Raw genomic sequence first — 25,722 nt, forward strand, 5'->3', positions numbered from 1 at the left:
TGGGAAAATTGGTTGAAACTATCATAAAGAACAGAATTATCAGACACATGGATGAACATAATTTGTTAGGGAAGAGTCAACATGGCTTTTGTAAAGGGAAATCATACCTCACCAATCTACTAGAATTCTTTGAGGTGGTCAACAAACATGAGGACAAGGGTGATCCAGTGGTTATAGTGAACTTAGATTTTCAGAAAGCGTTTGGCAACGTCCCTTGCCAGCTTGAGCAGAGTAAGCTGTCATGGGATAAAAGGGAAGGTTCTCTCATGGACTGGTAACTGGTTAAAACAGGGGCCGGCAAACTTTTTGGCCTGAGGGCTGCATTGGGTTTCAGAAATTGTATGGAGAGCTGGTTAGGGGATGGAGCCATGGCCTGGCCCCCACCTCCTATCCACCTCCCCGGGACTCCAGCCCTATCCAACCTTCCCATTCCCTGACAGCTCCCCCTAGACCTCTGCCCCGTCTACCTCCCCACTCCCTGTCCCCTGACTGCCCCCTGAAATCCCTGCCCCTGACTGCCCCCTGCCACCCCATCCAACCCCCTGTTCCTGACTGACCCCCAACCCCATCCAACCACCCCTTCTCCCTATCCTCTGACCACCCCTGAAACCCCCATCTCTAACTGCCCCCCGCTGCCCCATCCAACCCCTCCTCTCCTTCCTGACTGCCCCTCGGGACTCCTGCCCCTATTCAACCCCCTGTTCCCCACCCTCTGACCGACCCAAGCCCTATCCACACACCCCCCCGAATTCCCCTGCCCTCTATCCGACCCCCTGTTCCCTGCCCCCTTACCGCGCTGCCTGGAGCACCGGTGGCTGGCAGCACTACTGTCGCGCTGCCCAGAGCACCAGGACAGGCAGACACACCGCCCGACTGGAGCCAGCCACGCCACCGCGCAGCAGAGACTGGGTCAGGCTGGGCTCAGCAGCTGTGCTGCCCCAGAAAGCTCACAGCCCCGGCGCCCAGAGCATTGCACCGTCGGCAGAGCGAGCGAGCTGAGGCTACGGGGGAGGGAGAACAGCAGGGGAGGGGCTGGGGGGAGAGCCTCCCAGGCCAGGAGCTCAGGGGCCGGCAGGAAGTTTGCCTACTCCTGGGTTAAAAGACAGGAAACGAAGGGTAGGAATAAACTGTCAGTTTTCAGAATGGAGAGAGGTAAATAGTGGTGTCCCCCAGGAGTCTGTGCTGGGACCAGCCCTATTCAACAAATTCATAAACCACCTGGAAAAGGGGTAAACAGTGAGGTGGCAAAATTGGCAGATGATGGAAAACGACTCAAGCTAGTTAAGTCCCAGGCAGCCTGAGAAGAGCTGTAAAGGGATCTCACAAAACTGGGGGACTGAGCAACAAAATGGCTGATGAAATTCAAGGCTGGTAAATGGAAAGTGATGCACATTGGAAAACATAATAACAATCAGACAGATACAATGGTGGGGGCTAAATTAGCTGTTACCACTCAAGAAAGATCTTGGAGTCATTGAGTGGATGTTTTCAGAGAACTATCCACAATGTGCAGCGGCAGACAAAAAAGCGAACAGAATATTGGGAATCATTAGGAAAGGGATAGATAATGAGACAGAAAATATCATCTTGCCTCTATATAAATCCATGGCACGTCCACACCTTGAATACTGGGTGCAGATGTGGTTGCCCCATCTCAAAAACGTTATATTGCAATTGGAAAAGGTTCAGAAAAGGGCAACAAAAATTATCAGGGGTCTGGAACAGCTTCCGTATGAGGAGAGATTAATAAGACTGGGACTTTTCAGCTTGGAAAGAGACGACTAAGGGGAGAATATGACAGAGGTCTAGAAAATCATGCCTGGTGTGGAGATAGTAAATAAGGAAGTGTTCTTTATTCCTTCTCATAACACAAGAACAAGGGGGTCACCAAATGAAATGAATAGGCAGCAGGTTTAAAACAAACACAAGAAAGTATTATTTCATGCAACATACTGTCAACCTGTGGAACTCCTTGCCGGAGGGTGTTGTGAAGGCCAGGACTATAACTGGGTTCAAAAGGGAGCTAGATAAGTTCCTGGAGGACAGGTCCATCAATGGCTATTAGCCAGGCTGGGCAGGGATGGTGCCCCAGCCTCTGTTTGCCAGAAGCTGGGAATGAGCGACAGGGGATGGATCACTTGATGATTCCCTGTTCAGTTCATTCCCTCTGGGGCACCTGGCACTGGCCACTGTCGGCAGACAGGATACTGGTCTTGATGGACCTTTGGTCTGACCCAGCATGGCCACTCTTATGTTCTTATAGAAGGGGAGGTGTTTGCTCAAGTCTTGGGATGTCAGCAAACAAGTCTTGTCTATCACTATAGCTTTGATTCAAAGCTCAAAAAACGAATATTAACATTTAGGAAGACACTTGAGGGAAATAGTATTATTGTCTCTGTGTCTCTTTGAAGGTTGTGGTAACCTGTATCTGAACTGTTCAATGGATAAATTACCCTGTGCTAATTGCCAGGATATTTGGGAGAAGGAGTTAAGCCCATTGTTTTCTCAGGCCAAAAGGCTGCTGGAAATGTATAAAAACCCTGGGACACAATCCTGCTTCATCTCAGATCTGCTTTGGGTTTCAAGAGGGGGAAACCTTAAGCCATAAGGATTGAGATCCCCAGTCACTGACTGGAGTCACCCTGAATATGGACATTGGACTGTAACCTATGGACTATTTCTAAAAGGAATTTTGACAACTACAAATTCATCTCTGCTGTGTCTGAACCTCAAGAATTGAATTCAAGTCTGTCTGCATATTGATCTTTTAACCAACACTCTCTCTTTTCTTTTGTAATAAATTTTAATTTAGTTAATAAGAATTGGCTCTAAGCGGGTATTTGGGTTAGATCTAAGTTATCATTTGACCTGGGTCCTTTAGGATCAGGAGAACCGTTTTTCTCTTACTGAGGTGTTGGTTTTCATAACCATTGATTCATCCCAAGGACGGGTGGCACTGGTGGTGATACTGGGAGACTGGAGTGTCTAAGGAAATTGCTTGTGTGACTTGTGGTTAGCCAGCGGGGTGAAACCGAAGTCCTTTTTGTCTGCTGGTTTGGTTTGCCTTAGAGGTGGAAAAACCCCAGCCTTGGGCTGTAACTGCCCTGGGTTAAGCAATTTGTCCTGAACTGGCACTCTCAATTGGGTCCTACCGAAGGCAGCATTGTTACAGAGGGGCAGGAGGTGACCCCCAGGGGGCACCTTGGGGGTCCCGGGCTCCATGTCTGACCCCCCAAGGGGCGCTGCGGGTGTCCCAGGCACAGGTGGGGGCAGGGGCTGATCACAGGGGGCTGTGGGAGTCCCAGGCACAGGTGGGGGCAGGGGCTGATCACAGGGGGGCTGTGCGGGTCTCAGACACAGGTGGGGACAGGGGCTGATCCCAGGGGGCTGCAGGTGTCCCAGGCACAGATGGGGGCAGGGGCTGATCCCAGGGGGCTGTGGGGGTCCCAGGCACAGGTGGGGGCAGGGGCTGATCCCGGGGGGTGTGGGGGTCGTAGACACAGGTGGGAGCAGGGGCTGATCCCGGGGAGCTGCAGGTGTCCCAGGCACAGATGGGGGCAGGGGCTGATCCCAGGGGGTTGTGGGGGTCCCAGACACAGGTGGGAGCAGGGGCTGATCCCAGGGGGCTGTGGGGGTCCCAGACACAGGTGGGGGCAGGGGCTGATCCCAGGGGGCTGTGGGGGTCCCAGGCACAGGTGGGGGCAGGAGGTGATCCTGGGGGGCTGCGGGTGTCTCAGGCACAGATGGGGGCAGGGGCTGATCCCAGGGGGCTGTGGCTGTCTGAGGCACAGATGGGGGCAGGGGCTGATCCTGGGGGGCTGCCGGTGTCCCAGGCACAGATGGGGGCAGGGGCTGATCCTGGGGGGCTGCCGGTGTCCCAGGCACAGATGGGGGCAGGGGCTGATCCCGGGGGGCTGTGGGTGTCCCAGGCACAGATTGGGGCAGGGGCTGATCCCAGGGGGCTGTGGGTGTCCCAGACACAGGTGCGGGCAGGGGCTGATCCCAGGGGGTACCGTGGGGGTCCCAGGCGGGGGGGAACGGCTCGTGGGGTCCCTCACCGGCCCACCAGCATCTCGAAGATGAGGATGCCCATCATCCAGAAGTCGACAGCGAAGTCATGGCCCTCGTGCCGCAGGATCTCAGGTGCCAGGTACTCGGGCGTGCCACAGAATGAGTAGGTCTTCTCCCCCCGCTCCAGCTCCTTGGCAAAGCCGAAATCCACCTGCCAAGCAGCAGGCTGTGAGCCAGCAGTGCCCCACCCCCCTGGGCCAGCCAGGCCTGGAGACCTGGGCTGGGGGTTGCTGCCCTGGCTGGGTGGGGCAAGGAGGCGTTAAGGGAGTGCTTGAAACAGACCCAGCTCAGCAAGGGGGCAGATACAGGCCATGCCAGCTCCCTGACTTGGGGCTTTCCCTCCCCCCTGGGGGCTGGGAAGGGACCCTCCCAGAGAGCAAGGCCTGGGAGGGGGCCTGGGGCTCTCTGCAGGAAGCTGGGGGCTTTCACCCAGGAGCTGACTGAGGAAGGGAGCCAGCCAGAGTGTGAACCATGGGGGTCACTGCAGCTGGGCTGGGCTGTAACCATCAGTCAGGTCTCTGGGCTGTCTGGGCCGTGCGCCAGGTGACCAATAGCCCCCGATTGCCCCCCCATCCCATCTCTTCCTCATGCTCAACAGCTGCAGACCTGGTCCCCTCTCCTGCCTCTTGTCTTCCTCCTGCCCAGCCTAGACGCCCCGTCCTGCTTTCTGCCCTGGCACCAGGTGCCCAGCCAGAGCCTGGTGAGAGCCCTATGGGGCTGGGCAGCACTTGGGGACTGTTCCTGTTGCTCCTGGTCCATGTGCGGCCTGGCACCTGTTTGCTGCTCCGGCCACCGCACAGGGAGCCGAGGTCCCACGGCACTGGCACAGCGCCACCCAGCTCCTCCCCGCACACCAGCAGGAGGGCACAGGGCAGGCCCTGGGGGCATGGAGGGCGTGACTGGCTCAAGAGCCCCACCTCTGCTTTGGCAGCCTCCAGCCCTTCCTGGCACCCACCCGTTTGCGAACGGGTCCTCCCTGCACTCCAAGTCCTGCCCTTCACCCCACCAGGCTGGCTGCCTTTCATCGAGAGCCTCCAGGAGGGGTCATGCCCCAGGCCTCTCCCCAGTGCCAGGAAGAGTGGGGCCGACCCAGGCAGCTCCTCCCTAGTGCCCCACTGGCTGCTCCGGGGCCTGCCGGCCCTGCCCCCAGGTACCATTTTGATGTAGCCCTGTTTGTCCAGCATCAGGTTCTCGGGCTTGAGGTCCCGGTACACGATCCCGTTGCCGTGCAGGTAGTCAAGTGCCTCCACCACGCAGGCTGAGCAGAACACGGCCACTTCCTCCTCAAAGCAGCGCCTGGGGGGCACGACGGCTCAGTGCCCACACGTCCGCCCTGGGCCCACGGATGGCAGAGCCCCCGCAGGCACAGCCCCTGGCCTGACCCCTTCCTATACCCCAGCCGCCCCACTACTGCCCTGCCCACACCAGCTGCGAACATCACCCCCCTGTGACGAAGTGGGACTGTTCTTAATGTTTTCTCTGAATACTGTGTGGGTGCCTCAGTTTCCCCTATGCCGTTCTTAAGTCTCCAGTGTGCATCAATAGCTGACACGTCTGTCTCCAGGCAACTAATGGCCGGGGCCCTTCCCCCCTGCAAAGGGATGCTAAAGGTGAACAAAGAGCTCAGGTGACCTCCTGGCCCGGGACAGAGACAAAGCCCAGAGAGGAGGGGCTGGAGGGGGGTTCAGTTTGGAGCTGGCTGGGGACGGGAAGTGAGGGAAGACGGGGGGGTCTGGCTCGCTGCCCCCCAGAATGGACCCGGCTGAGGGGTCCGGTTCGCTGTACCTACAAGCTCTGTTATAGACCCTGTTCCTGTCATCGAATAAACCTCTGTGTTACTGGCTGGCTGAGAGTCACATCTGACTGCAAAGTGGGGGTGCAGGACCCTGTGGCTTCCCCAGGACCCTGCTGGGTGGACTCGCTGTGGGAAGCGCACGGAGGGGCAGAGGATGCTGAATGCTCCAAGGAGAGACCCAGGAGGTGAAGCCGTGGGAGCTTCTTGCCCTGCAGACAGTCTGTTCCAAGGGAGAGGAGGCTCCCCAGAGTCCTGCCTGGCTTGGTGGGGAGCAGTTCCAGAGCATCGCCCAGGGACTCTGTGACACCCCCACCCTCCAGCAATCCCGCTACGGCCCCGCCTGCACCACCTGCAAGCCTGGCAAACGGCAACCCTACCTGTGCCGCCAGTTAACACTGCCCCCGACCCATGGGCAGCTCTAGGCATTTTGCCCCCCCAAGCACGGCAGGCAGGCTGCCTTCGGCAGAGCGCCCCCAGTGGCTTGCCGCCCCAAGCACGCACTTAGCGTGCTGGTGCCTGGAGCCACCCCTGCCCCCACCCTCCAGCAATTCCGTCACGGCCCCGCCCACTCCCAGCAATCCCACCACAGCCCCGCCCACTCCCAGCAATCCCACTATGGCCCCACCCATCCCCAGCAATCCCACCACAGCCCCACCCGCACCACCTGCCAACTGCTGCCCGCAGTCCCCATCTGCCACAGCCTCATGCGCGCTGCCACCAGCATGCCTGCTCCGTCTGCCAGCCCCCGGCCCCACGCCGCCCCCCACTCCGCGTGTCCCCAGCTCCATACACCTCACGCAGCTTGGTCCACAGCTCGCCCCCCGGGCAGAACTCCAGCAGCATGTAGACATACTGGCTGTCCCTGAAGGTGCCAAAGAGCCTGGGGGAGAGGTTGAGAAGGGGTTAACTGGAGCTTCTGACCCCCTCCCCGCCACAGCATCCCTGCTAATGCCCCCTAGCAACCCCACCAGTCCTCTCCCTCCCAGGGGCAGCCCCCCGAGCAATCCCACCAGTGCCCCCCACTCCCGGGGGCAGCCCCCCTGAGCAACCCCACTAGTGTGCCCAGGACCCCACCAGTGCCCCCTTCTCCAAGAGGCAGGCCCCCCCAAGCAACCACACCATTGCCCCCCTACCTGGGGGCAGCCCTCCCCAAAAAACTCCATCAGTGCCCCCCACTCCTGGGAGCAGCTCCCCAGCAGTGCCCCGCACTCCCAGGGACAGCTCCCCCGAGCACCCCCACCACTGCCCCTCCTCCCGGGGGCATCACTGCACCCACTGCCCCCTGTGCTCTGCCCCCAGCCCAGGGCCCCGGGGCAGCGCCTACCCCACGATGAAGGGGCAGTGACTCCGCTCCAGCACCCGCTTCTCCGTGCGCACATGGTTCTGCTGCCGCCTCAGCACCACGTGCTGCTTGCAGATCCGCTTGAGGGCGAAGAGCTGCCCCCGCCCACGCACCTGGGGGGAGCAGGGCATCAGGGCGCCAGGCAGGGCCCGGGGCTCTCACCTCCGGGGGAGGGGGGCTTGGCACCCCCCAGGACTGGCACTTGGCGGGAGGGGCTGCTTGATCTCACCAGCTCAACTCTGCCAAAGCCGCCGGTGCCCAGGACCACGGGGAGCCCCTGGTGCTGCCCGTCCTCGTAGCGCACGGCTGCCAGGTCCTGGAGCTGCAGCGGAGCTGGGCCCGTCTCGGGGCCTGGGGCGCTGTGGGGGAGCGACCCACGGTGAGAGTCCGGACACACGGACGGCACCCGCCCCGCCATGACCCCACCCCAGCCTGGCCCGGGGGGTCCTGCTCACACACACCCCCTGCCCCAGGGTTTGAAGAGAGACCCCGCCTGCCGCCCCCAGGCAAAGGGCACTAGGGCCCGATGAGATCCAGAACCGGCCCCCAGCTGTCCCCATGGGCCTGACGCGCAACGTGCTCAGCGCCGGGCCCAGCCAGGCCCCACCTCCAGTCTGCCCAGCCGTGGGGAACAGCAGCTGGGGGGTCTCTGGGAGCTCAAACTCCTCCCAGGGGTGGGTCTAGAGATTTTGCCACGCCAAGCATGGCAGGCAGGCTGCCTCCAGCGGTTTGCCTGTGGGAGGTTCTCCGAAGCCGCGGGACCAGCGGACCCTCTGCAGGCAAACCGCGGCGCCGGCAGAGCCCCCCCGCGGCTTGCTGACCCAAGCACGCGCTTGACGTGCTGGGGCCTGGAGCTGCCCCGGCTCCTCCCCCCCATGGCTGTGACCGCCTCCAACTCCAGCCCCCCACCCCGGCTGTGACCCCTCCCAGCCACTACCTCCCCCCATGGCTGTGACCCCCTCTAACGAACTGGGAATGTTCTTAATGTTCCCTCTGAATACTGTGTTGGTGCCTCAGTGTCCCCTCTGCAGTTCTTAAGTATCTAGGTGGTGGAATGAGGGTGTGTGATTGCAACAGAGCAAAGGGCCAGTGCACCTAAATGCCTGACACTCTGTCTCCTAGCAACTGATGGCCTGGGCCCCCCCTCTGCAAAGGTGCCAGCTGAAGGTGTTGGAGACAAAGGGATCAGGTGACCTCCTGGCCTGGGAAAGGGGCTGAGCAGAGAGGAGGGGCTGGAGGGGGTGGTTAATCTGGAGCTGGCTGGGGACCAGGAGGGAAGTGCAGACGTGGGGGGTCTGGCTCACTGCCCCCAGAATGGACCCGGCTGAGGGGTCCGGTTCGCTGTACCTACAAGCTGTTTTAGACCCTGTTCCTGTCATCGAATAAACCTCTGTGTTACTGGCTGGCTGAGAGTCACGTCTGACTGCGAAGTGGGGGTGCAGGACCCTGTGGCTTCCCCAGGACCCCGCTGGGTGGGCTCGCTGTGGGAAGCGCACGGAGGGGCAGAGGATGCTGAATGCTCCAAGGAGAGACCCAGGAGGTGAAGACGTGTGAGCTTCTTGCCCTGGACAAGTCTGCTCCAAGGGAGAGGAGGCTCCCCAAAGTCCTGACTGGCTTGGTGGGGAGCAGTTCCAGAGCATTGCCCAGGGACTCCTTGACAACCCCCAACCCCAACCTCCCACTGGCGGTGACCCCCCCCCAGCCACTACCTCTCCCCCATGGTTGTGACCCCCCAACCCCAGTGTGCTCCCCAGGTTGTGACCCCAACCTGCCCCACACACACAGCTGTGGCCCTGAGTCACAGACCCCTTCCTGCTCATCAGAGGGAAACAGCTTAAGGGAGTCTGGGGTTCTTGGTCTTGCCCTGTGAAAGGTGCCCCCTTGTTCTCAGGGGGGCTGAGCCCACAGGCCCACCCTTCATAGCATCATAGAATATCAGGGTTGGAAGGGACCTCAGGAGGTATCTAGTCCAACTCCCTGCTCAAAGCAGGACCAGTCCCCAACTAAATCATCCCAGCCAGGGCTTTGTCAAGCCAGGCCTGAAAAACCTCTAAGGAAGGAGATTCCACCCCCTCCCTAGGTAACCCATTCCAGTGCTTCACCACCCTCCTAGTGAAAAAGTTTTTCCTAATATCCAATCTAGACCTCCCCCACTGCAACTGGAGACCATTACTCCTTGTTCTGTCATCTGGTACCACTGAGAACAGTCTAGATCCATCCTCTTTGGAACCCCCTTTCAGGTAGTTGAAAGTAGCTATCAAATCCCCCCTCATTCTTCTCTTCTGCAGACTAAACAATCCCAGTTCCCTCAGCCTCTCCTCATAAGTCATGTTCTCCAGCCCCCTAATCATTTTTGTTGCCCTCCGCTGGACTCTTTCCAATTTTTCCACATCCTTCTTGTAGTGTGGGGACCAAAACTGGACACAGTACTGCAGATGAGGCCTCACCAATGCCGAATAGAGGGGAATGATCTTGTCCCTCGATCTGCTGGCAATGCCCCTACTTATACAGCCCAAAATGCCGTTAGCCTTCTTGGCAACAAGGGCACACTGTTGACTCATCTCCAGCTTCTCATCCTCTGTAACCCCTAGGTCCTTTTCTGCAGAACTGCTGCCTAGCCACTCGGTCCCTAATCTGTAACAGCGAATGGGATTCTTCCGTCCTAAGTGCAGGACTCTGCACTTATCCTTGTTGAACCTCATCAGGTTTCTTTTGGCCAAATCCTCTAATTTGTCTAGGTCGCTCTGTATCCTATCCCTACCCTCCAGTGAATCTTTGGCACAATGGGGCCCCCATGTCGCAGGGGTTTGTCTGGCAGGAGCTGGGGGAGGTGGAGGAGGACAAGGTGGGGGCCGGGCATGTGGGAAGGGAGGACGTGGTGGGGCATCGGGATGAGGGTGCAGGGGGAAGGCAGGACAGCTGTGGGGCTGGGGAAGGTAAGGACCCCCCAAGCAGACACTCCATAGGTCTAAGAACCAGGCAGGGTCCATAGGCCACTGGGTCTTACATATGTGGAAGCTCTAGGGGCAAGATCCCAAAGCCAGCCAGCCCCCCCTTCCCAGCCCCCCTCAAACCCCGGACCGCATGGGCACCACACCCAGCCAGCCTTCCCTCCAGCTCCAACCCCCCCTGCGCAGCTCTCCTCCCTCAGCCCCCTTCCCAGCCCCCCCGCCCCCCGGACTTCATGATCCCCACACCCAGCCAGCCTTCCCTCCAGCTCAACCCCCCCCTGCGCAGCTCTCCTCCCTCAGCCCCCTTCCCAGCCCCCCCGCACCCCCGGACTGCATGGTCCCCACACCCAGCCAGCCTTCCCTCCAGCTCCAAACCCCTCTGCGCAGCTCTCCTCCCTCAGCCCCCTTCCCAGGCCCTGGACCGTATGGGTCCCATACCCAGCCAGCCTTCCCTCCAGCTTCAACCCCCCCGCGCAGCTCTCCTCCCTCAGCCCCCTTCCCAGCCCCCCCGCCCTCCCGGACTGCATGGTCCCCACACCCAGCCAGCCTTCCCTCCAGCTCCAACCCCCTCTGCGCAGCTCTCCTCCCTCAGCCCCCTTCCCAGGCCCTGGACCGTATGGGTCCCATACCCAGCCAGCCTTCCCTCCAGCTTCAACCCCCCCGCGCAGCTCTCCTCCCTCAGCCCCCTTCCCAGCCCCCCCGCCCCCCCGGACTGCATGGTCCCCACACCCAGCCAGCCTTCCCTCCAGCTCCAACCCCCTCTGCGCAGCTCTCCTCCCCCAGCCCCCTTCCCAGGCCCTGAACCGTATGGGTCCCATACCCAGCCAGCCTTCCCTCCAGCTTCAACCCCCCCGCGCAGCTCTCCTCCCTCAGCCCCCTTCCCAGCCTCCCTGTCCCCCCGGACTGCATGGTCCTCACACCCAGCCAGCCTTCCCTCCAGCTCCAACCCCCTCTGTGCAGCTCTCCTCCCACAGCCCCCTTCCCAGGCCCTGGACCGTATGGGTCCCACACCCAGCCAGCCTTCCCTCCAGCTCCAACCCCCCCTGCCCAGCTCTCCTCCCCAGCTCCCCATTGGTAGCCCCCCCATCACTCCCCCTCACCTGGGAAGCCTCCCGCAGGGTTCTGGCTGGGTTGCTTCCCCATTCCTGCTCCTGGGGGCAGATACTGTCCCCACCTGCCCCAGCGCTGCCAGCCCAGTCTGATCCCCTCCGCCCCTGGCCACAGCTGAGCCAGTGCTGGGGCAGCCCCACCGTTTATGGGCAGGGCCCCGGGAAGCCCCTGGGAAGGGCCCGGGTGCCACAGCTGGAGGCAGCGGGTTTGTCAGAAGGCACCTGCACCTCGCACTGTGTTGGAACAGAAAGAAAGGACATGCCTGAGAGCCTGCTGGGGGGCAGAGGTGGGGATGGGGGACAGGGGGGATCGGGGCTGGGCAGAGGTGGGTTTGGGGGCACGGGGGGGATCGGGGCTGGGCAGACATTGGGATGGGGGCACGGGGGGGATCGGGGCTGGGCAGAGGTGGGTTTGGGGGCACGGGGGGGATCGGGGCTGGGCAGACATTGGGATGGGGGCACGGGTGGGATCAGGGCTGGGGGAATTGGGGTGGGGCAGAGATGAGGATGGGTGTATGGGGGGGATCAGGGCTGGGGGGATTGGAGCTGGGCAGAGGTGGGTTTGGGGGCACGGGGGATCGGGGCTGGGCAGAGGGGAGGGGAGGGGAGAGCACACTATGGAGATGGCTCCTGTAAGGGATCATTGGCCCGATTCTGATTTACAATTATCCAATGTGTGTGCCGGTGTCATTTCTGTATCTGGAGTCAGGAATATCGACCTGTGTCTGTATTTCAACCGTGCTACTTCGGGTGACCCCCGCTGCCAAGCCTTCAGGTACAAGAATGGAAAAGGAAGACGGGACGGATGGCCCATCAGTGAGGACAGCGAGCTGTGAAAAGCCAGGCCTTCCTGCAGCCGCTCCATACTGCCCCTGCCTCACGGACGCTGTGATCCTACCGGCAGGTCGTCTTGTCACCTGACCCTAAGCGTTACCTGGGACTTCTTGTAACTTCCCCTGGAAGGGGGGTCAAGGGTTCCAGCCTTATGTCAATCCTATTGAGGGTGGGGAGGAAGGCACGGGGCACCGTGGCTCTGCCCAAGAAGACAGACTGCTGAAGGGAAGGCAGGGGGAGTCCACACTGAGACGCGTCCGGTCTGCAAAGCAATCACTGGAACTCTGAACCCCAGCAACACGTGAGGGGAGCAATGCTCTGTAACCAACGTCTAGTGAGACCAGCTTCCTGTGCGGGTTTGTTTTCATCTGCTTTGTTCTGTGTGTTACCCCTTTTCCCACCTCAGATCCGACCCTTACAGTTAACACCATTTGTTTCTGTAAATTCTAATGGAGGGCAGGGGTGGGGGAGAGTGTGCACTGCTCTCTCCACACTGAGGGACGGGCGCATTTCAGCAAAACTTTGGGTTTGTCCCCCTTAAAAGGAGTGAGCACCAGAGCGCTGCAGCAAGTCCCCGAAGCGGAGTCTGCCCCAAGCGGGGCTGCAGCTGGGGGTGGCCCTGCCTGTGCTGAGGCTGGCGCCTAGGAAGACCTGTCCAACGGCTGGGGAGTGACGGTGGGGACCCGCTCCCCAGGGAGGCTGTGGGATCCCACCACTGGAGGTTTAAGGACACATTGGACAAAGCTGTCAGGGCTGGTCCAGGTTCACCCGGCCCTGCCTCAGAGCCGGGGGCTGGACGTGGTGCCCACGCAAGGTCCCTTCCAGCCCCATCCTTCTGACTCTGAGACACAGAGCCAGGGAGACCCTGGCGGAGGGGAAGGATCCCTCGAGGGCCAGCTGGGTCTATGCGGGGCCCCGGGGCTGGGACTCACCATCCGGGCTCAGGAAGGGAGGGAACCTCCAGCATGGCCACATCTCTGACAGGGCGAGAACAAACCAAACATGAGGTCAGTCCCCTGGGACCAGGACAGGAGCCCCTCTGCCACTGCATGGCACCCACCTTACAGCCCCCTGCCACCCTGCCACTGCGTGGCACCTGCCCCCTGGCAGCCCCTGCCACCCACTACCCTATGACACTCGCCTCATGGCCCCCTGCCACTGCGGGGCACCTGCCCCCTGGCAGCCCCTGCCACCCACCACCCCATGACACCCGCCTCATAGCCCTCTGCCACTGCGTGGCACCTGCCCCCTGGCATCTCCTGCCACCCACCACCCCATGACACCCGCCTCATAGCCCTCTGCCACTGCGTGGCACCTGCCCCCTGGCACCCCCTGCCACCCACCACCCTATGACACTCGCCTCATGGCCCCCTGCCACTGCATGGCACCCACCTTACAGCCCCCTGCCACCCTGCCACTGCGTGGCACCTGCCCCTGGCAGCCCCTGCCACCCACTACCCTATGACACTCGCCTCATGGCCCCCTGCCACTGCAGGGCACCTGCCCCCTGGCAGCCCCTGCCACCCACCGCCCCATGACACTCGCCTCATGGCCCCCTGCCACTGCGGGGCACCTGCCCCCTGGCATCCCCTGCCACCCACCACCCCATGACACCCGCCTCATAGCCCCCTGCCACTGCGTGGCACCTGCCCCCTGGCAGCCCCTGCCACCTACCACCCTATGACACTCGCCTCATGGCCCCCTGCCACTGCATGGCACCCACCTTACAGCCCCCTGCCACCCTGCCACTGCGTGGCACCTGCCCCTGGCAGCCCCTGCCACCCACTACCCTATGACACTCGCCTCATGGCCCCCTGCCACTGCAGGGCACCTGCCCCCTGGCAGCCCCTGCCACCCACCGCCCCATGACACTCGCCTCATGGCCCCCTGCCACTGCGGGGCACCTGCCCCCTGGCATCCCCTGCCACCCACCACCCCATGACACCCGCCTCATAGCCCCCTGCCACTGCGTGGCACCTGCCCCCTGGCAGCCCCTGCCACCTACCACCCCATGACACCCGCCTCATAGCCCCCTGCCACTGTGTGGCACCTGCCCCCTGGCATCCCCTGCCACCCACCGCCCCATGACACCAGCCTCATAGCCCCCTGCCCCTGCGTGGCACCCATCCCTTGGCATCCCCTGCCACCCTGCCACTGTGTAGCACCTGCCTCATGGTCCCCCTCCTGCCTACCTCCCCATAGCATCCACCCCTGCCACCTGCCCCCATGGTCCCCCTCTCTCCTACCTTCCCATGGCACCTGCCCCCCATGGTAGCCGCCCCCCATGGTCCTGGCTGTGCCTTGCCACACAGGGATGCCCTGGCCCCATGGAGGGGCAGTGTTAGCAGGACCACCTGTCCCCATCCCCAGGGAGACACTCACGGCTCTGAGAGCTGCCTGGGCGTGGGGCAGAAGGGGCAGATCTCCTGGAAGTCTCTGTGGGGAGAGAGAAGACAGGAGGCATTGGCAGGACCGGTGGAGGGACCCAGCCCACTAGAACAGCCTCTGCCCCCAGGAGCCAAGGCACAGCGCAGCCCCTGACCCAGAGACAGAGGAGGGAGGAGCAGAGACGAAGGCACTCAGCCAGGTGCACATAGCCAATCAGTGGCAGCGCTGGGGAGAGAACCCAGGAGTCCTGGCTCCCAGTCCCCCCCAGATCTAACCCACCAGCCCCCACTCCCCTCCCAGCGCTGGGGAGAGAACCCAGGAGTCCTGGCTCCAGTTACTCTGGCTGGCAGGCCTGTGGAGGAAGGGGGGCAAAGCCCGCCCTGGGCACCACATGCCATGTCCGTGGCACCATCGGGCAGGGCTTGAGGTCAAGTCCCCTCGGCACCATGGTGCCCCTTAGCATGGGGCTCCCGACTCACTCCTTGGTGATGGTGATGCAGGCGACCTCCCCGTGCGCCCGGCAGGTGGCCGTCCGGCGGATGTTGCTGCAGAGAAGAGAGAGGCCGTGAGGTTGGCGGGGGGTGGGGGAGGCTGTGCGGGGTGGGGACAGGAGACTTGGCGTCTCTACTGGGATGGGGAGCTGGGGACGGTGTGGGCTGGGAGTGTCCATGTGTGGGAGGGGAGCGGAGACACTGGGGGGCAAGTACCAGGGAGCCCACCTGTGCCAGGGGTGACAGGGATGGGGAGAGCGCCAGGGAGCGTGCATGCGTGTGCACAGGGCGTGCACACATCCGGCTGTGAGTGCCCATGTGGGCCCCGTGGTGTGTGTGTGTGTGTGCCAGGTCCCGTGGTGTGTGTGTGTGTATGTGCTGGGTCCCGCGGTCTGTGTGTGTGCGTGTGTGTGCCGGGCCCCGCGGTCTGTGGATGTGTGTGTGCCAGGCCCCACGGGGTGTGCCTGTGTGCCAGGCCCCGCAGGGTGTGCATGTGTGTGCGTGCCGGGCCCCACGATGGGTGTGTGTGCTGGGCCCTGCGGGGTGTGCATGTGTGTCTGTGTGTGTGCGCGCGCCAGGCCCCAGGGGGGTGTGTGTGTGTGTGCGCGCATGTGCCAGGCCCCGCGGTCTGTGCGTGTGTGTGTGTACATGCCCCGCACTGTGTGTGTGTGCCTGGCCCTGCGGGGTGTGCGTGCATGTGTGTGCCAGGCCCTGTGGTGTGTGCGCATGTGTGTGTGCTGGGCCCTGTGGTGTGTATGCATGTGTGTGTGCCGGGCCCCTCGAGGTGTGCGTGTGTGTGTGTGCTGGGCCCTGCAGCGTGTGCGTGTATGTGTGCTGGGCCCCGCGGTGTATGCACGTGTCCCAGGCCCCGTGGTGTGTGCCTGTGTTGGGCCCCCCGGTGTACATGTGTGTGTGTGCATGTGTGTGTGCTAGGTCCTGCTGTGTGCGTGCATGTGTGTGTGTGTGCCGGGCCCCACAGTGTGTGCACATGTGCTGGGCCTAGCGGTGTGTGTGCGCACACGTGTGCGTGCATGTGTGTGTGTGCGTGTGTGTGCTGGGCCCCATGGTGTGTGCGTGCGTGTGTGTGTGCGCCAGGCCCCGCGGGGTGTGTGTGTGCGTGTGTGGTGTGTGTGTGCCAGGCCCCGTGGGGAGTGTGTGTGTGTGTGTGTGTGCGTGCACCAGGCCCCGCGGGGTGTGTGTCTGTGTGTGCGTGCGTGTCTGTTGTGTGCCAGGCCCCACAGTGTGTGCGTGCGCGCGCACATGTGTGTGTGCGCCGGGCCCTGCGGTGTGTGTGTGTGTGTGTGGTGTGTGTGTGTGTGTGCCAGGCCCCACGGGATGTGTGTGTGTGTGGTGTCTGTATGTGCCAGGCCCTGCGGGGTGTGTGTGTGTGGTGTGTGTGTGTGCCAGGCCCTGCGGGGCGCGCGCGTGTGTGTGTGTATGTGTGTGTGTGTGCCAGGTCCCGCGAGGTGTGTGTGTGTGGTGTGTGTGTGTGCCAGGACCCATGGGATGTGTGGTGTGTGTGTGTGCCAGGCCCTGCGGGGCGCGTGTGTGTATGTGTGTATGTGTGTCTGTGTGTGTGTGCCAGGCCCCACGGTGTGTGCATGTGCATGTGCCAGACCCAATGTTGTGTGCGTTGGACGTCCGGTTTCGAGCGCCCGCATGGGCCCCTGATGTGCGGCTGCCAGGGCCGGCTGGACGGGGACAAGGGACTCCAGGGTGGCACCTACCGCAGCAGCGACAGCTCCCCGAAGTGCTCACCGGCTCGTAGCACCCGGATCGGCTCCTCCCGCCCCTGCACACGCCTGCTGACCCGAACCTGCAGGGAGACGGGGGCTGGGGCATCGCTCCTGGGGGGGCTGGAGGGTTGGGGGGCAGGGGCCTCTGGGCCGGCAGAGGAGCCCAGTTCGGGGGGGTTGGAGGGGTGGGGGCAGGGGGTTCTGGGCTGGCAGAAGAGCCCAGTTCGGGGGGGTTGGAGGGGTGGGGGCAGGGGGTTCTGGGCTGGCAGAGGAGCCCAGTTTGGGAGCGCTGGAGGGATGGGGGCAGGGGGCCCAGGGGCAGAGGAACCCAGTTTTGGGGGGCTGGAGGGGTGGGAGCAGGGGACCCCTGGGCTGGCAGAGGAGCCCAGTTCTGGGGGGCTGGAGGGGTGGAGGCAGGGGGCCCAGGGCAGGGGACTGGGAGTGTTTACACCTGGGCTCTCTGAGGGGAGCAGCACCCCAACCCCCAGGCTCCCCAGAGTCACCTACCCACCCCCGAACTGCCCCTGTTCCCCTGTGGCAGCAGAGCCGGGGGTGGGCTCTGGGCGGTTGAGGAGGGGAGCGGGCAAGGGGACTCCCCCAGAGGAAGGTGTGAGCGTGATCTGCCCAGGCTGGCTGCATTGAGGGGCTGCTGGGAGACAAGGACCTGGGCTCCTTAGCTCAGCTGAGCAGGGAATCAAACCCAGGCGTCCTGAGTGCCAGGTGGGGGCTGCAGCCCCGCCTAGCTTCCCAAGAATGCCTGGAAGGGGGGGTGAACTGTTGTCCCAACAGGGCGGGAGAGGGGAGGGCTCATGCTCCAGCAGGGAAGCGGAGGGGTCATGCCCCAGCAGGGAAGCGGAGGGGTCATGCCCCAGGCCAGGCACGGGGAGGGGAGGGGTAGTGCCCCAGGCAGGGGAGGGATAGTGCTCCGGCAGGGCGGGGGAAGGGAGGGGTCCGGCCCCGGGCCAGGAGGGGAGAGGGGAGGGGTAGTGCCCCAGGCAGGGGAGGGCTCATGCCCCAGCAGGGGAGGGATAGTGCTCCGGCAGGGGAGGGGAGAGGTAGTACCCCAGGCAGGGGGAGGGCTTGTGCCCCAGGCAGGGGAGGGATAGTGCCTCGGCAGGGCGGGGGAAGGGAGGGGTCGGGCCCCAGGCTGGGCTGGACCCACCTCTCCTCTCAGGATGATGTAGAAGTTATTCCCCTCGTCCCCTTCGCGAACGATCACCTCGTCATGAGCGAATGTGCACTGCAGGATGGACACACGGACAGAGCTGTCATCGCAGGATGGACGCATGGACAGACCCAGGGAGTTTGGGTGCCGGCGGGGGCTCAGGGCTGAGGGTGGGATGTGGGAGGGGGCTCAGGGCTGGGGAGGGGGGGATCTCCGGAAGGGAGTTTGGGTGCAGGCAGCGGCTCAGGCCTGGGGGTGGCATGTGGGAGGGGGTGTGGGCTCCAGGATGGGGTTCCGACCCGGGGCAGGGGTTGGGGGGGGTTCAGGCTCCAACCGGGCAGTGCTGACCTTAGGCGGCTCCCGATCCACTGCACAGTGGGGCTCTGGGAGGGTCCCTGCCTGCCTGGGCTCCGCAGGGGTCCCGAAAGCGGCCTGGCATATCCAGCTCCTCAGCGCAGGCGTGGCCAGGCAGCTCTGCCCGCTGACTCTGCTCACAGGCGCCGCCTCGGCAGCTCCCACTGGCCCCAGTTCCTGGCCAATGGGAGCTGCGGCGCTGGTGCTCGGGGCGGGGGCCGCACACGGAGCTTCCCTGATCGCCCCTGTGCCTAGGAGCTGGAGGGGGGACATGACGGCCGCATCCGGGAGCAACACAGAGCCCGAGCAGGCAGGGAGCTGCCTTAGCCCTGTTGTGCCACTAACCAGAGCCGCCGGGCTCCCTTTTCCACCGGACGTTCCAGTCGAAACCTGGGCACCTGGCATCCCTACCTACACGGAGGGACACACAGACAGGCCCAGCCCCATGGGACAGACACACAGACAGGCCCAGCCCCGCGGGACAGACACACAGACAGGCCCATCCGCGCGGGACAGACACACAAACAGGCCCAGCCCCGCGGGACAGACGCACCGACAGGCCGAGCCCCGCGGGACAGACGCACAGACAGGCCGAGCCCCGCGGGACAGACACAGAGACAGGCCCAGCCCCGCGGGACAGACACACAGACAGGCCGAGCCCCGCGGGACAGACGCACCGACAGGCCCAGCCCCGCGGGACAGACGCACCGACAGGCCCAGCCCCGCGGGACAGACACACAGACAGGCCGAGCCCCGCGGGACAGACACACAGACAGGCCCAGCCCCGCGGGACAGACACAGAGACAGGCCGAGCCCCGCGGGACAGACACAGAGACAGGCCCAGCCCCGCGGGACAGACACAGAGACAGGCCCAGCCCCGTGGGACAGACATAGAGACAGGCCGAGCCCCGCGGGACAGACGCACAGACAGGCCCAGCCCCGTGGGACAGACACACAAACAGGCCCAGCCCCGTGGGACAGACGCACAGACAGGCCCAGCCCCGCGGGACAGACACACAGACAGGCCCAGCCCCGCGGGACAGACACACAAACAGGCCCAGCCCCGCGGGACAGACACACAGACAGGCCCAGCCCCGCGGGACAGACGCACCGACAGGCCCAGCCCCGCGGGACAGACACACAGACAGGCCCATCCGCGTGGGACAGACACACAGACAGGCCCAGCCCCGCGGGACAGACACAGAGACAGGCCGAGCCCCACGGGACAGACACAGAGACAGGCCCAGCCCCGTGGGACAGACATAGAGACAGGCCGAGCCCCGCGGGACAGACGCACAGACAGGCCCAGCCCCGTGGGACAGACATAGAGACAGGCCCAGACCCGTGGGACAGACGCACAGACAGGCCGAGCCCCGCGGGACAGACACAGAGACAGGCCCAGCCCCGTGGGACAGATGCACAGACAGGCCCAGCCCCGCGGGACAGACACAGAGACAGGCCGAGCCCCGCGGGACAGACGCACCGACAGGCCCAGCCCCGCGGGACAGACGCACAGACAGGCCCAGACCTGCGGGACAGACACACAGACAGGCACAGACAGGCCCAGACCCGTGGGACAGACGCACAGACAGGCCCAGCCCCACGGGACAGACGCACAGACAGGCCCAGCCCCACGGGACAGACACACAGACAGGCCGAGCCCCGCGGGACAGACACAGAGACAGGCCCAGCCCCGCGGGACAGACGCACAGACAGGCCCAGACAGGCCCAGACCCGCGGGACAGACGCACAGACAGGCCCAGCCCCACGGGACAGACGCACAGACAGGCCCAGACCCGCGGGTCAGACACACAGACAGGCCGAGCCCCGCGGGACAGACACAGAGACAGGCCGAGCCCCGCGGGACAGACACAGAGACAGGCCCAGCCCCACGGGACAGATGCACAGACAGGCCCAGCCCCACGGGACAGACACAGAGACAGGCCGAGCCCCGCGGGACAGACGCACCGACAGGCCCAGCCCCGTGGGACAGACGCACAGACAGGCCCAGACCTGCGGGACAGACACACAGACAGGCACAGACAGGCCCAGACCCGTGGGACAGACGCACAGACAGGCCCAGCCCCACGGGACAGACGCACAGACAGGCCCAGCCCCACGGGACAGACACACAGACAGGCCGAGCCCCGCGGGACAGACACAGAGACAGGCCCAGCCCCGCGGGACAGACACAGAGACAGGCCCAGCCCCGCGGGACAGACGCACAGACAGGCCCAGACAGGCCCAGACCCGCGGGACAGACGCACAGACAGGCCCAGCCCCACGGGACAGACGCACAGACAGGCCCAGACCCGCGGGTCAGACACACAGACAGGCCGAGCCCCGCGGGACAGACACAGAGACAGGCCGAGCCCCGCGGGACAGACGCACAGACAGGCCGAGCCCCGCGGGACAGACACAGAGACAGGCCGAGCCCCGCGGGACAGACGCACAGACAGGCCCAGCCCCGCGGGACAGACACAGAGACAGGCCGAGCCCCGCGGGACAGACGCACAGACAGGCCCAGCCCCGCGGGACAGACGCACAGACAGGCCCAGCCCTGTGGGACAGACGCACAGACAGGCCCAGCCCCGTGGGACAGACGCACCGACAGGCCCAGACCTGCGGGACAGACGCACAGACAGGCCGAGCCCCGCGGGACAGACGCACCGACAGGCCCAGCCCCGCGGAACAGACACACAGACAGGCCCAGTCCCGTGGGACAGACACACAGACAGGCCCAGACCTGCGGGACAGACACACAGACAGGCCCAGCCCCGCGGGACAGACGCACCGACAGGCCCAGCCCCGCGGGACAGACACACAGACAGGCCCAGACCTGCGGGACAGACACACAGACAAGCCCAGACCTGCGGGACAGACGCACAGACAGGCCCAGCCCCGCGGGACAGACGCACAGACAGGCCCAGCCCCGCGGGACAGACGCACAGACAGGCCCAGACCCGCGGGACAGACACAAAGGCCGAACCTCGTGGGACAGACGCACTGACAGGCCGAGCTCCATATGGATGGGGCTGACCCCACGGGGGAACATATGGACAGCCCAGGCCCCGCGGGATGGACAGGCAGACAGGCCCGGCCCCACGGAAGGGACACGCGTACAGGTCTGGCCCCGCGGGATGGACACGTGGACTGGCCTGGCCCCGTGGGATGGACACGCGGACAGGCCTGGTCCCGGAGGGAACGGACACCAGGACAGGTCAAGCTCCATACCAATGGGGCTGGCCCCGCGGGAGTGACATGCGGACAGGGCTGGCCCCGCGGGAGTGACACGCGGACAGGTCTGGCCCCGCGGGACAGACACATGGACAGCCCAGGTCCGCGGGACGGACATGCAGACAGGCCTGGCCCCACAGGACGGACACGCAGACAGGTCGAGCTCCACACCAATGGAGCTGGCCCCGCAGGAGGGACACATGGACAGGCCCGGCTCCGCGGGACGGACATGTGGACAGCCCAGGCCCGGCGGGACGGACACCACAAGGCAGGTCAGATGCCCTGAAGACCCTGGGAGATGCACCCAGAGATTCACCCAGCCCTGGGCCAGGGCATGGGGTCCTAGACCTGTGCCCCCTGTGCCTAGGTGTGTCGCCAGCCCCAGGGCCCAGCAGGGAACCAGTGCAGTCTCCCATGTGCTGCTCCCAGGGCAGAGAGGCGCTCTCAGTGCCACGGGGCAGCCCCATCCCTGAAGGCGAGGGAGCCCGTGGGGCCCGTGGGACTGCACAGATCCCAGCTCCTACCTCCTCCATGGAGTCCAGCAGCTTGGAGAGCTGAGTGTCCACCAGGCCCTGCAGTGATGGCGCCCTGGGGAGAAGAGCGGGGTCATGTCAGCATGCTCGCCCGCCTGGCATCCAGCCTGAGGACCGGCACCTGCTGCCAACAGGACCCAGCCCAGGGACCGGCACCCGCTGCCAGCGGGACCCAGCCCGGGGACCAGCACCCGCTGCCAGTGGGACCCAGCCCGGGGACCGGCACCCGCTGCCAACGGGACCCAGCCCGGTGACCGGCACCCGCTGCCAGTGGGATCCAGCCCGGGGACCGGCACCCGCTGCCAGTGGGACCCAGCCCGGGGACCGGCACCCGCTGCCAGTCGGACCCAGCCCGGGGACCGGCACCCGCTGCCAGTCGGACCCAGCCCGGGGACCGGCACCCGCTGCCAACGGGATCCAGCCCGGGGACCGGCACCCGCTGCCAATGGCACCCAGCCCAGGGAACCGGCACCCGCTGCCAACGTGACCCAGGCCCAAGTGGGGTTCCAGAAGGATATGAGAGTGATGGAGGCAGCCACAGGCGTGGGAACTAGGGGTGCAGCACCCCAGGTATTACGCAGGGCTCTCCTCCCAGGCCCGCCTCCTGTTCCCATGCCGGGGTTTCGCATCCGTCCCCAGCTGTGGCCCCAGCCTCAGCCCCTTTACCCCATCTGTGCCCCCCACACCCCGAGCCATGGCCCAGCTCACAGCTCCAGCTCTAGGGGACAGTGGGGGGCTGTGACGTTATAAGTGTAATATAATATCACATTGAAAGGTGACAGGGCCAGAAAGAGTTAATTACCTCCCAGACTGACCTGACCCAGGGCCAGGGGCAGCTCCAGGCCCCAGCACACCAAGCGCGTGCTTAGGGGGGCGCTCTGCCAGCACCACGAGGGCAGCAGACAGGCTGCCTTCAGTGGCATGCCTGCGGGAGGACCGCCGAAGCCATGGGACCAGCGGAGCCTCCGCAGGCAAACCGCTGGAGGCAGCCTGCCTGCCTGCCGCGCTTGGGGCAGCAAAATCCCCAGATCCGCCCCTGCCCAGGGCTGAACCTTAAGGACTGGTTAGAAATCTCAAGGGTAGGTGTTTGCTCAGGGATTGGGATGTAACAAACAAGTCTTGTCTATCACTATAGCTTTGATTCAAAGATCAAAAAAGGAATATTAACATTTAGGAAGACACTTGAGGGAAATAGTATTATTGTCTATGTGTCTCCTTGAAGACTGTGGTAACCTGTATCTGAACTAGTTAATGGATAAATTGCCCTGTGCTAATTGCCAGGATGTTTGGGAGAAGGAGTTAAGCCTATTTTTTCTCAGGCCGAAAGGCTGCTGTAAATGTATAAAAACCCTGGGACACAATCCTGCTTCATCTCAGATCTGCTTTGGGTTTCAAGAGGGGGAAACCTTAAGCCATAAGGATTGAGATCCCCAGTCACTGACTGGAGTCACCCTGAATATGGACATTGGACATAACCTATGGACTATTTCTAAAAGGACTTTTGGCAACTAAAAGCTCATCTCTGCTGTGTCTGAACCTCAAGAATTGAATTCAAGTCTGTCTGTATATTGATCTTTTAACCAACACTCTCTCTCTTTTCTTTTTTAATAAATTTTAGTTAATAAGAATTAACTATAGCATGTAATTTGGGTAAGATCTAAGTTATAATTGAACCTGGGTGTGTGGTTGATCCTTTGGGATTGGAAGAACCTTTTCTTTTATATGCTGAGATCAGATTTGCAGGAATCATCATCATATCTGACGTGTGTGCCTGGATGGAAGCCTGAGACTGGGTACTTTAACGGAACTGCTTTGTTTGGACTTCTGAATAACCTGTATGATAATATAGAAGCTGTTTTGTGCTGTTTGGTAAATCCAAGTATTCAAATATCCACCAGCTTCTAGGGTTTGTCTGCCCCATTTTGTTTGCAGTTCACCCTAAGTGACCTCAGCTGGCTCCCACTGGCAGCACCATCACAGGGGTAAGGGGAGGTGCATCTGCAGCACCCCCACTCTAAAAGTGTTCCAGCGGCAGCAGGGCATCCTCACAACCTGGCTCCTCCCATGACCTGGCTCCCTGTCCAGCAGGGAGTCCTCGCGACCTGGTTCCCCATCAATGGTTTTGAAGTGCTGGGAGTTGGAGCTGAGAGCGACGGAGCTTTGGCTGGAGGAACAGAGGCTAGCAGCCCGAGAGATGCAGTGAAAACATGAGCAAGCAGGAGAGGCAGCGAGAGTGAGAACGGGGGCTGGAGAAGCCGAGGGCGACAGGACCCACTGAGGGGAAAGTGGGGAGAGGCCCCAGGATGCCAGTTCTAGGGGAGCCTAGATCCCAACTTGTTGCCCAGTGTGACGTTATTGATATACTCTGGGACCATACAGAACATGGTTTGCAACCAAGGTCCTGTAGTGGCACCAAATCTTATGTAAAGGGGGTCATATAAGGTGTCTAAAACCAGGTTATGGGTTGCTGGTTATGATTATGCTGTCTGTATGTCTGTATCATTTTGTAGTTGAAGTTATGAGTATTGGCTGTATACTGTCTGTATTTCAAATTGGTGCTGCAGTTCTGGGTGATACCCCAGACAAGTGGGTGTTAGCTCTGCCTAGCCTGCTTCATGGCCCATTAAGGACCATCAGCTACACAATTGACCCATTGAGAGGAGGCAGATACGCCTTCTAACCCAGCAGGGTGTGCAGGAACTGGCCCATGTGACTGCAAACTCCATTTTGCTGTAATTTTCCACAGTAAGAACAAAGAAGTGTTCTTACACCTGGAAGAGCCTATCTAAGGCTGATGCCTCATCTCCATCTTGTCTTCAGTCCTGCTTCCTACCTCTGGAGGGACTTTGCTACAAACTGAAGCTCTACATAAGGGACTGTTGACCCATCCCAGCGGGGGATGTTCTCCAGAGACTTGATTTGAACCTGCAGTTTACTCCATCACTGCTACAAGCCTGAACTAAGAACTTTGCCATTACTGTATGGAATTGATTCCATTTAACCAATTCTAGCTCTCAGCTCTACCTTTTTCCCTTTATGAATAAACCTTTAGGTTTTAGATTCTAAAGGATTGGCAACAGCGTGATTTCTGGGTGAGATCTGATGTGTATATTGACCTGGGTCTGGGGCTTGGTCCGTTGGGATCGAGAGAACCTTTTCTTTTACTGGGGCGCTGGTTTTCATAACCATTCATCCCCAGGACGGGTGGCACTGGTGGTGATACTGGGAGACTGGAGTGTCTAAGGAAATTGCTTGTGTGACTTGTGGTTAGCCAGTGGGGTGAGACCAAAGTCCTCTTTGTCTGGCTGGTTTGGTTTGCCTTAGAGGTGGAAAAACCCCAGCCTAGGGCTGTAACTGCCCTGTGTTAAGCAATTGGTCCTGAATTGGCACTTTCAGTTGGGTCCCGCCAGAACCGCATCGTCACACCCAGTTGGAGGAGGGGTGGGATATCGGTTCCCACTTCACTGCCTTTGAGGAGGCCTGTGATTGAACCAGGCTGACCCCGCGGGCCGGCTCCACGTCTCACCCCCTTGCTCGGTCCCGGAGCCATAGGGGAGCCCAGCCAGATGGGCCGAGCCAATACTGGGGACTAGGAACAGTTCAACCAGGCTCCACTGCTCAAGTCTGAATGGGCATCTGAGGCTTATGGGAACAGGTTTTGGGGTGTGCAGAAGATCCCAGGGGTGACCTACATGGAAGCCCCCCCCTGCTGGGAG

At 62.5% G+C, this 25,722-nt stretch overlaps 1 protein-coding gene across 2 annotated transcripts in view; it reads right to left on the bottom strand.

Moving 5' to 3' along the window:
* Nucleotides 1–25,722, bottom strand: part of LOC127048810 (cGMP-dependent protein kinase 1-like) — a 93,548-nt gene that overhangs the window by 29,763 nt on the left and 38,063 nt on the right. For both annotated transcript variants that reach the window (XM_050948802.1, XM_050948803.1), the window contains 11 exons: nucleotides 21,998–22,061; nucleotides 17,880–17,957; nucleotides 16,709–16,797; nucleotides 14,970–15,035; nucleotides 14,485–14,538; nucleotides 13,035–13,079; nucleotides 7,438–7,567; nucleotides 7,191–7,321; nucleotides 6,657–6,746; nucleotides 5,226–5,367; nucleotides 4,059–4,222 (listed from right to left, as the gene is read on the bottom strand). In XM_050948802.1, coding sequence (XP_050804759.1) covers nucleotides 4,059–4,222; nucleotides 5,226–5,367; nucleotides 6,657–6,746; nucleotides 7,191–7,321; nucleotides 7,438–7,567; nucleotides 13,035–13,079; nucleotides 14,485–14,538; nucleotides 14,970–15,035; nucleotides 16,709–16,797; nucleotides 17,880–17,957; nucleotides 21,998–22,061 — 1,053 coding nt within the window. The remainder of the gene's footprint in view (nucleotides 1–4,058; nucleotides 4,223–5,225; nucleotides 5,368–6,656; nucleotides 6,747–7,190; nucleotides 7,322–7,437; nucleotides 7,568–13,034; nucleotides 13,080–14,484; nucleotides 14,539–14,969; nucleotides 15,036–16,708; nucleotides 16,798–17,879; nucleotides 17,958–21,997; nucleotides 22,062–25,722) is intronic.

This window comes from Gopherus flavomarginatus, chromosome 4, assembly GCF_025201925.1.
Source record: "Gopherus flavomarginatus isolate rGopFla2 chromosome 4, rGopFla2.mat.asm, whole genome shotgun sequence".
Classification (NCBI taxonomy): domain Eukaryota; kingdom Metazoa; phylum Chordata; order Testudines; family Testudinidae; genus Gopherus; species Gopherus flavomarginatus.